An 11,568-nucleotide genomic window follows, 5' to 3' on the forward strand; every position below is an offset into this window, starting at 1 on the left:
ATAATAAAAAATTGAATAGCTCATGGAATTTGTGAGCTAAATTTGAGGAGATATTCTAACAAGAACTAAAATAAAGAAATTATAAAGAGTTTGTTGAAATGGGCTTTTTTGAGATATTCACTAAATTTTGGTGAAAATTTTGAAATGGAGAGCTCATTAGGGATGCTCTTAGAAGTAAGGTCTTTGCTGCTGTTTAAAGGGAGATCCAAAAGCGGGAATATGGAGTTGGGAAAGCTGCTACAGAATTTGGTGGTAGCAGCCCATCGTGCTAAGTTGTGAGTGTTCTATCAATCTTGGTCGCTGTTGAGGAGACCAAGAGTGTTAGAGATGGGTTTGGATAATTCTCCAATCTGCTGTGAAGTGACTATGTTGAGTACTAAGGATACAAAGAGGAATCCCCTTGAACTAGAGCTCATCAGCTCCTTTTTGTTAATACTAAACCATTTGGGGAAACATATAATTGACCCAAACCTAACAAAAATCCAAATAGCACAGTGCACAAAAAAACCACTTCACCTCTACTCTTTAATTAAGTGTAGAAATTTAGAGATTGGCAATAATCTGACAAGACTGTAGAGATCTCAAGATCCACCCAATTGAACAATCTCCGATGCAAGCATTAGCCCAAAGAAATCCATAGTGTTCAAGAGCCATGAAGCAACACATAATCTACTCTAATTCCCATAGCGTTCTAAGCTATGCCAGACTCTCGAGGGCATTAACTACACCAGCATACCCAACATCATATTCTTCCAAAATCATAGTCTAGTTGTAATCCAATTGAGAAAGCACCAATAGGTAAATTGTTTCAAAATGGTTAGTATCATCAACAGAACTCAACACCTCCAAAAACTAACACTGGCTAAATTGGTAAGATTTTAGTACCCAAATTCTCAACCTTGTTTAGCTTAATATCAGGTGCAACACTAAAAATGTTTACCTTCTTACAAGCAATGGGAACCAGAAACAACCATGCAAAGCTCATAGTAGTAATTTAAACAGAACCCTTGAAGTTGGAAACTCAATGATCCATTCAAGAGTTCTGAGGTGACAACAGCATGAAAATCAGATGTGAACCATGCAAAGCCTCCCAAGGAACCATGCAAGGTACCATAGTTCCGCTTCAGTGTAGACCTACGTATACACTGTACAATTGCTTAAGTAGATTCTCAGATTCCTGAACCAACAGCAACTTGAAAGACTTTCTCTAGGTTTTCATTAAGAAAAGAAAGTTACAATCTTTCAAATTCACACTGCTGCTTTAACTTCTTGATTCATAATAGTAATCAGAGAACAACAGACATATAACATGATAACATTAATTAGGAAACTTTGGATGAAGTTGTGATTTAAGACTTTCAAACCAAATGAGAAACAATTTATGAAGAAACAGGCTTGGGAAGTTAGCTTGTATCTAATCTAACCATGCAAATAAGATCATAAAACATGCTAATCCATCATATATTTCTGCATTGTACCAATGAGCTATATTTCAAATGGCAGTTCCTTCCCCATAAAAATGGAGGTAGAGCGTGAGGTTGGGGATCCAAAACCCATTGACTGCAAGTATAATATATTAATAATAAAACATTTAAAAAATAATAATAATAATTGTTGGCATTGAAAGCAAAATCAAAACCAGTCAGAATAAAAAAAACTGACAAGAATTATAAGATCACTCAAATTGGTTACATTGTATTAGTTGCATCAATCCTAGTTCAACAAACTTTCCGGCAACTCTGTAGCTTTTGTATATCGATCTCAACACCCCTCAATTTCTTAAAAAAATAAAGATTTTGGCTAGCTGGACAAGAGATGATGTCGCATCTGTATATCTTATACACAAGCTAAGATTCAGTCTATGCTATTTCATCACCGAGAACATTATCCACCTACTTTTTTCAATGCTTAAAACATCAAATATGTACCAATAAGATGGTGGTTCTTCATTTCTCTCGTCAAATTCAAGCATTTTACTAAAATGGAGATGCACGGGACAGAGTAAACTAAGGAGGCAAATGACCAAAATTTAGGTAAACCACCAATGGGAAACAAAACAAAAAGAACGCAATAGCAATGCAGACACACATATATTCATAAATTCCAACACCATTAATCATTTTCCAATTTCCAAATTCCAAATTTGGCCTTCACGCATTTTACACAAGAAACAATCCCCTAACAGAAGGAAATTCATGTCACATCTATATATCTCAAACAAAAGCAAACATTCTGCCTATTCTCAGACAACTTTGTCCTAAGTCACCAAAAATGTTACCCAACTAATTTTTTCAAAGCTCAAATTATCAGGTTGAATTTTGAGATAGTGGGTCGGCATTTTTTTCCTCAAGTTGAAGTGTTTTATTAAAATCTACACCCATGGAACCGGGAACTATGCACAATACCTATGCAATACACTCTCCATTTCCAGCTTACTGCTTATACTAGAAAAATTCAGAAGGGTACATATATTTATATGAAATTAGAGACCCAGCAATAACCAGCAAGAGAATAATTGACAGAATTGATAAAAGCGCTAACATAACGAAGTGAGGAATCCACGCATGTAAATAAATACAAACCAAAGAGAATACAAAAACCCCCAAAAAAGGAAGACCTTTTAATCTTTGGTGTTGCGGAGTCTGTAGGTTATGCGGCCTCGGGACGAGTCGTAGCGACTGACCTCGACCCTGACTCTATCACCAGGGAGTATACGAATGTAATTCTTTCGGATAGCACCGGAAATGTAACCGATAAGCGTGTCTTGGTTGTCCAAGCGAACCCGAAACATGCCGTTGGGGAGCGACTCGGTGACTGACCCTTCGTGGGTCAGTTTCTCTTCCTCTGTTTTCCGGGGGGAGCGGTCCGAATTGGGAGATTTGGCTAAGACGAGAAGCCGGTGAATGGGCACGCGCTTGTTGGTTAAGAGTGGCTTTGGGAATTTGTGGCTTTGCGGGAGTGAAAGAGGGAAATGGGTGTGCTGTAGTGGCAGAAGATGAGGGTGGAGAGTGGTGGGTTTGAGAGACATCATGGTTCGTTTCTCTGTTGAGTGTTTCAGTTCAGAGGTTAGTTTTTCTGTGGACGGAGAGGCAACGAAGAGGGTTGCAGGCTTTTATATGGTTTTTGGGATTTTATTTTATTTTTTTTCTTCGCTTAACGAGTTTTTTTTTTTTTTTTTTTTTTTTTTGTTAAAAGGATAATTACAAAATCAATCTACGGCGGCTTAAATTATAAATTATTTTATATTGTATCAAAGTGAATTCAAAGGTCGGGTATACCAAAAAATTAATTTGTCCCTAGAGTCAAATTCTGTTGAAATATTTAACGGATTCCGTTAGGTACCATGCTAGCACCAATAAAATGACAACGCGTATCACTCTTAATAAAAAAATATAAATATATTAAACTAAAAAAATAAATTTTTTTTTTAAAGAGTGACATGAGTCGTCATTTTATTGGTGTTAATGTGGCACCTAATAGAATCCGTTAAATGTTTTAACAAAATTCTCTTTAATACGACATTGAACGATTTATAATTTAAGTCAACCACAAAGACTGATTTTATATTTATTTATTGGGTAAATATAAAACAAATCCATGAGTTTTAGCGCATATTTTGAAAAACATCACACTTTTTTTTTTTTTTTTAACATTGGATCCTTCAGTTTTCGGCAAATTTGAAATTAATCCCTCCGTGAGTTTTCCATCTATTTTTGCAACTTCTGTTAGACTGAGTCATCGTTTGTCCTCATAAGCATCGACACTTCAGCTTAAAAATGATACCGTTTTATTTTTTTATTATATTATTTTTCATATTTTAATTTTTATTATTTAAAAAAAATTTAAAAAGAAGGTACCACTTTGGGGTGGCTCGTGGCACCCTCTAGGGCGGGCTGGGGATGGAAATTCTGACCATCCCCAGCTGGATCCAAGAAATCAAGGATGCGCACCAGTTGTTCGATGAAATTCCTGATATATCTTCAGCCAAGAATGACAAGAACATCGTAAGGATCTTGTGGGCTGGTTATCCCGGCCAAGCTGGAGGAAGTGCGATGGCGGGTAAGCATTCGGTATTGCTGTTAAACTCGTTAAAATCAGATTGGGTAATTGGTGGCCTTCTACTTACAGCTGAATATATTTTGCTTCCACTAATGGCGGGTAAGCATTCTCAGTCTCAAAGGTCTCTCTCTCTCTCTCTACTATTATTATTACAAATTTCAACTAATTAAACCACTAAATTAGTTGTTCATATATGCCTTTGCTGATCAAGAGTGCTTCCTCCACTTACTTTTTCCATACTGTCCAAAATTGGCCTTCTTGGGCTCATAGGGTTCAGTTTTTTAAACTCATGCAGCTCTGATGGTATACAGAACAAACCCATGATTTTTGTAGGATCAGTCAAGCTTTAATCTTCGTTATATATGTCAGTGTAAAAGCCCAAGAATTTTCTCATTCTTGTTTGTTTCTTCTGGTTTCTATTTTCAATCTGAATTTTTTTGTTGGGTTGGGAGCAGGAGGAGTTCATCTCAGATCATGGGGTATACAGGCATCAATTTCAGCGCTCCAACACTTGCTTCAGCCATCAGCAACCTGGTGCCAGCTTTCACCTTCATACTTGCCATCCTTTTCAGGTTCTTCCCGGCCACTCTCTCAAGTAGTTACCAAAAATATCCTCATATGTTAAAAGATCAAATGGCCTATATAGGCCAATATTAAAATACCCCCGTTTGCCTTTGATAAAGTTGAAGGGAGTTGCTTTTTGTATCTCGAATTTCAGGGAAGAATGAGAGGGCGGGGTGACCTCGGTTCCCAATTACAACACAGCCCCCAAAACAAAAATTACAGTGCTCAAAAACGGAACCTAAACTGCAGTCATCTCCTATTTCAAGTGTCGACAAAATCATGTAGGAGACCAAATCTGAACAAAAGTAACTATTTCACAAATACGCAGCAACTATTTCCACTGAACAAAACTAAGCCTTTGATGTGATTTCTTTGTTCTCCATTGGTTCATTTTGTGCCAGGTTAGTCCGCCCGAATCAACCACTGACCTGATGGTTGCATAAGAGATGTCAGCAGAGCAATTTACACTGTGATTTGCTCTTCCTTTAGCTGTAGAAGTACTGGTTAAAATCAGGTGATCCTCTACAGAGGCCCGCCGATCGTCATCGCTCAACCATCATCTGCTTCACTTCATCAACCTCTAAATTCGTTAAAATCAGATTGGGTAATTGGTGGCCTTCTACTTAAAGCTGAATATATTTTGCTTCCACTATGGAGCTTCCTGGAAAGCAACAGGAGCTGATCAATCGTGTAGCAAGTGTAGCTAAGAAACCAGTTGTTCTGGTTCTTCTTTCTGGTGGGCTGGTTATCCCAGCCAAGCTGGAGGAAGTGCGATGGCGGGTAAGCATTCGGTATTGTTGTTTGGGTTCACCTGCATCGACGTACCCCGCCATAAGCGAAGATAGCGACACTACATTGGGTTCAGGAATTTCATCGAACAACTGGTGCGCCTCCTTGATTTCTTGGAGCCGGCTGGGGTGGTCAGAATTTCCAACCCCCGGCCCTAGAGGCTGGCCTGCAAGCCACCCCCAGAGGTGGCCGGCGCCAAGCCATCCCCTCCCAAGGGGAGGGTGGTTGTCCCCCAAACCCCTATCTTTTTTATTTTTTATCTTTTAAAAAAATAAAAAAATACGAAAAAAAAAAAAATAAAACGGCGTCATTTTTAAGCTCAAGTGTCAATGCCTACGTGGACAAATGGTGAGTTAACCTAACAGAAGTTAGAAAAATAGACAAAAAAAACTCATGGAGGGACCGGTTTCAAATTCGCGAAAAACTAAAGGATTCAATGTTAAAAAAAAAAAAAAATTGATGAGAGGTTTTTCAAAATAAGCGTGAAAACTTATGTTTCATTTGTTTCGACGCAAAATGTTTTCTGTTGTAAAATATTTTCCGCGAAATTATTTTTTTAAAAAAAATGATTTTTCTAAAAATATTTTCCGCCGTTTGGCTCATACAAAAAAATCATTAATTACGAAAAATCATCGGTAACGAGATTTCGTCACTGGCCGGCAATATTCCGGCCACTTTCACTAGATTCCGGCAAACTGGCTTTCTTCCGGCGACCTTCGGCGAAATCTGACCATTTGTGTCGAATTTCGGCCAATTTTGCAAGAATCCGATCATTTTTATCGAATTTCGGCCAAATTAGCCGGAATTTGGCTGCCAGATTCCAACCTGTCTTGCAAACAAGCTCTGGCTCGTTTCGGATTAGATCGATTCGAGATTAGTTCATATATTAATTGAATAGAGTTTGAACAAATTTTTAGGCTTGTTTATTTGATGAACAGAACTTGTAAAAAATTGTTTCGACTTGTATAAGTTTGTATAATTTCACTTTTATTAATTTTTTAGCATTATTTTTAATTTTGTAACGAAAGCATATGAAGTATTTAAAAGGACAAAAAGATATTCTCTTCATAATGTAATAGATATACTTCAATTATTGTAATTGTACTTACCAAAAAAAAAAAAAAATTTATTGAAATTGTGAGTCTTGATATAGTTATTTCTGTATGTGTCTATATGAGTGGGTTATGTATATATGTGTGTAATGTATATCTTTACACAGGGACGGAGCCAGACATTTTAATGGGAGGGGGCCAAATAATTTATTTATTTAAGTATGAGTTAAAGTATATATATATTTATAAAGGCAAATTTTAAGTAAATTAAACATAACCCAGTTTTGATATTTTTATTATTCCCTTCAAATTAAAAATCAATAAGAAAAATTGAAACGGGTTTTTTTGGAAAAAATAAATAAAAAATAAAAAAGAGTAAAGAAAATTGTTGTTCAAAGATTCAGAAAATAAAAAATAAAAAATAAAAAATCGAGAAGTTTTAGTTTGATGAATTGTATGCTTCACGGCGTTATCGTAAGGATTTACCTGGATGACATGGCTTTTGAAGATAACATTTTCTTGCTCTTTTTGTTATAACAACCCACTCTAACTTATACAGTAGCCCACTAACTGTTATACAAAACACACTTTATTCTACACAAAACACATTGTAACACCTCGATCCCATATTGGGAAGATAAGTAGCCTACATAGAGTGAGTGGTTTATAAAGATAGTCATGAGTACCAAGTCCCACATCGCCTAGTTATTAGGTGAAACTTGGGCTTTATAAGGAATTCTAAGAGAACTCCAAATTGACTAGTCATTTTGGGGTGATAGCGCAAATGTGGCTAGCGTTTTTCCTTGGGTCATTACAAATAGTATCCGAGCTACCTAGTAACGCCAGGCCATGTGGTATTGGAGTACTGCATGACGTGACCTTAGAGATGACGTCAGGAGTTTAAGAGGGGGAGTTTGTAACACCCCGGTTCCATATTGGGAAGATAAGTAGCCAACATAGAGTGGGTGGTTTATAAAGATAGTCATGAATACTACGTCCTACATCGCCTAGTTATTAGGTAAAATTTGGCTTTATAAGGAATTATAAGGGAACTCTAAATTGACTAATCCTTTTGGGGTGTAGCGCAGATGTACCTAGCGCTCTTTCTTAAGTCGTTACACACCTTCTGTTAAACACAACACAAAACAAATGAAACACATATCTTTTAGACTTTTCTAATGTCATCTAGCTATATTGAAATGAATCCTCATTTTAAATATTTTTGCCATGCATCCTTAGGAAATCGAGCTTTGCTAGGCATGTGACTCATCAAGTCCACACCTTTCTTTTTTCAATACACTGCTTTACTGAAGTACCCATTTCATTTAATTTGAACAAAACCTCTATAATTTTGTAAAGCTCCTTCCAATGTTACCATTCTTAGACACGTTTGTTGCTACCCGTGAAATATTAAAGGAAACAGTTTTGACAATAAAACTACCGTTCCAAATAAGATGAAACCAGTTGAAGATATGATAAAAGGGAAGGGGCCAAAAAAATTTCTTGGCTGAAATTGGGTAAGGCCAAAAATATTTAGTGAATATAGCCAAAAAATTTATTAGTAGGGCTAGCATAATTTGTTAAGAAGGGCATACGGTTTAAAATTATTATTATTATTATTATTATTATTATTTTAGACTTTTTTAAGAAATTAATTTCAGCCATTATCTTCTTTAGTATAAATTACGTATGGCAGTCTATCCCAAATATTCTATAGCAGCAACTACAGGTTACCCAAATCCAAACAAAACTTCTCCACAAATTAGTCTATTCTATTCTTTCTTTCTTTTTCTTTTGTATATATATATATAAAATTTGGGCAACCTTATAATTTTTTTTTTTTGGGGGGCGGGGGCATGGCCCTTTCCTCTGTCATTGTCTATACATACTATCAAATAAACATATATACAAGAGATTAGATTGTTTAAGATTTGAATTAATTCATCTAATTGCCTCAAATAAAAATTCTTAAAAATAATTAATTAATTAATAATTTGTATGAATTTATTATCAAATATTAAACAATTACAAATGAAATAATAATTGGCATGTCCTCTTACAATTGCATGTCCAAAATGCATGCAATATGACCATGCAATTGCATTGGATTTCAATCCCATCCCCGAATTAAGGCATTTTATTATCACACACACTCTCTCTCCTTCCGTAACTTCTTTTCGCCGTCTCTTTGTTTCTCGTAACTCCTTAGATTATATAAAAATATAAGAAATATTTGGCGATTTTTCATTCGAGTTAAACACCAAAAATTGTTTTTCAAACCACAAACCCTAAACAACAAACTCTAAGCTTGCACAATATTTTTTTTTGCTCTTGATAATTTTCCCTTAACATCTAGATAGTCCTCATCTATATTGCACATATATACAAATATACATGCATATAAAATAACAATCTAACACAAGCAATATTTTTGGTCAATTAACATGTGAAATTTCTACAACATGCATGCATGCATTTTACATACTATATGCATGCACAACAATACATTATTCAAAAACATAAATATAATTAAAAGGCAAATACACCTAAAATAGCAATTTAAACTTTTTACCTAGCTAGATGGAAATACTGTGGTGGCAAGAACGTGGAGGAGTGTTGGTGGTAATGGTGGCGGAAGCGAAACCAACAGGGGAGGAAGCTGGCCGAATAGAGAGAGAGAGAGAGAGAGAGAGAGAGAGGCATACCGTACGTTGTGGATGGCCGAAGGAGAGGACGCAACAGTGCCCGGCCGTGAGCTAGTAAAAAAAAATGAGTGGGCATGAGACAGCACTGCACTTCGACCATGCCCTTCCGTGAAACCCCTCGTTCCTTTAAGTCACATATTTTTTTTAATAGTATTAACAAATAAATAAAAACATGTATTTCTTATATATTTAAAAGACAAATGATACTTTTAAATATTGAATTAAAGAAATTCCTATAAACCAAATTATGCGAAAATGATATATGTGGCTGTGTTTCATGATAAACCCTTTCCTGTAATACTATATTTGAGTTATAGCTGATATGTAGAATGCATGAAAATCCTCTTGCGATGCTGGATGTCATGCCACGTAGTTGACCAAAAGAAATTATTAAAACTCGAGCGTTCATTATTGTCCCACACTGAGAAGATGCGACAAATTTGTCTTTCTTATAACTTCCTGCACTCACAACACCAATTGTCGAGCTCGGTAACGTGGGCTTGTAACCAAGTGGGACTCTGAGGTGGTTGGACGTTGCTTGGGTTTCTCTGTCGGGGATTGGTGACCGTTGATTTGTTCACCGCCATCGGTGTGAAGTCTGGAGTCGCACGCCCCTCGCCCCTGGGGTCACAGGGGATCTCCCACCCATCACGGGTGGGTAGTCATACAAATCAAGGATCAAAAACTCTCGGATGGGGGAATTATTTCCCCTCATGCAAATCAACTGATGATGATGCCCAATCCCAGCGTGCCACTGGTTTACCCTGTACTCACAACCACCTTTTTCCAAACCCCAATAATTATTATTATTATTAAATTTTAATTTTAAAAGTTACATCACATATATCATTTAAAAATTAGTATACACATTAGATGTAATTAAATAATTTCAGTGAAATGACTCATCTTCGTTTTACTTGAAATATAGAAAATCCTATTTCCAGCCTCATGGGCTGGCCAGTGATACCCCCAACCACCTTTTTTTTTTTTTTTTTAGATGAGCAAATACATATCTTGTTAAGCATGTGAGCTGGTAGTACTTCTACGATCTTTTTGAGCTGACCAGAGATCATGTATCATGTTTGGCAAGAAGTCTGTATATGAGTAATGTTTGGTAAATGGTAATGTTTGGTGCATAACAAATGTACACACTTTGTACAACAAAGTCAACATGAAAATTAAAAAAAAAAAAAAAAAAAAAAAAAAAAAAAAAAAAAAAAAAAAAAAAAACCTGGACAAATCAGATGGGGAGGGAAAATTTGAACTTTTTTTAAATTAAAAAAAAATATTGAAAAAAATTTTTAGAGTCAGTTTTGTTATACAAAATGTGTACATTTGTTGTGCAACAAACATTACTGGTATGAATATAAGCAATCATGTGGTAAATTTTCTAATATGTGAAAACTGTTATTGTGTTTTTAGCAATGCTTTGTGTTTGAATTATTTATTAATATTTTCTTTTTTGGAAAATAAAAAATAAGAATTTTAATAAACGAACCTCCTAATCTCAAGAACTAAGCAAATTAATAAAGATCCGGTGCAAGCCCTCTGCTCTATAGCATCGGATCTTAATGCCAAGAAGGCTGTGCACCCAAAAATTCAGCTTGACCCTTCAAAGGAGGGAGTTTATAAATTTAATTACATTTAAACATTTATCTTCTCATAGTCATAGATACGTAAAATTTTATTATAGTTGTTTGGTCTTTGAACTTTTTCAAGTTCATGAATTTTTATTTGGGGTAGAAAGGATATATATGTAATATGTTACAAACTAGTAGGGGTAAAAATATAGCCGGATAATAACCGCCCGCATATATATATACTATTCGTATGTAACCGCTATCAGCACATGCGGATATCAAAACCCATTATCCCCATAAAGGGGTTAGACTCATATATATATATATATATATTCCTTTGAAGATTTTCAAGATTGGTAGGCGGGACACAATCAACTGCAATTAGGGGTGGGCGCAGGCCGGATTGGGCCGGATTTGCATGTTTTCCACAACTCGCCCCGCAGTGAACGGATTTGAAAATCAAGATCCGCAACCCGCAAAGTGAATGGTCAACCCGCTGGGCCTTGGATAGTGCGGATCGGGACGGGTTCATGCGGGTTCGGGTATTTTTTTTATTATTTTTTTTTATGGGCCCAAAACCAAAAAAATAATTCACAATCTTGTTAACCCAATTCAAAATTTGAAAATCCCTATTGAATAAACTTCACCAACAAACAATAACAAGAAGAAAGAACTAGAATTACCAACAAACCTAACTGTGAATAACTTTTTTATTCTTTTATGTGATTGTAAATTGAATGAGTATGTGTATGTGAGAATGTTGAGATAAAAATGTATATAAAAATGGAATAAGAATAGAGATGAAATGGAAAGTGCAGA

At 35.7% G+C, this 11,568-nt stretch overlaps 1 protein-coding gene across 1 annotated transcript; it reads right to left on the reverse strand.

Annotated features, from left to right (window-relative positions):
- Positions 1-2,620: 2,620 nt before the first annotated feature.
- On the reverse strand, positions 2,621-3,031 carry LOC133876238 (translation initiation factor IF-1, chloroplastic). Its single transcript, XM_062314524.1, has one exon. It carries the CDS (start codon positions 3,029-3,031, stop codon positions 2,621-2,623), a length of 411 nt encoding a protein of 136 aa, XP_062170508.1.
- Positions 3,032-11,568: the final 8,537 nt, after the last annotated feature.

The sequence above is a fragment of the Alnus glutinosa genome, chromosome 8 (genome assembly GCF_958979055.1).
Source record: "Alnus glutinosa chromosome 8, dhAlnGlut1.1, whole genome shotgun sequence".
Classification (NCBI taxonomy): Eukaryota; Viridiplantae; Streptophyta; class Magnoliopsida; order Fagales; family Betulaceae; genus Alnus; species Alnus glutinosa.

What these genes read in the sequence shown, in the direction of transcription:
- LOC133876238 (XM_062314524.1), bottom strand. Translation starts at nt 3,031, where the DNA reads ATGATGTCTCTCAAACCCACCACTCTCCACCCTCATCTTCTGCCACTA.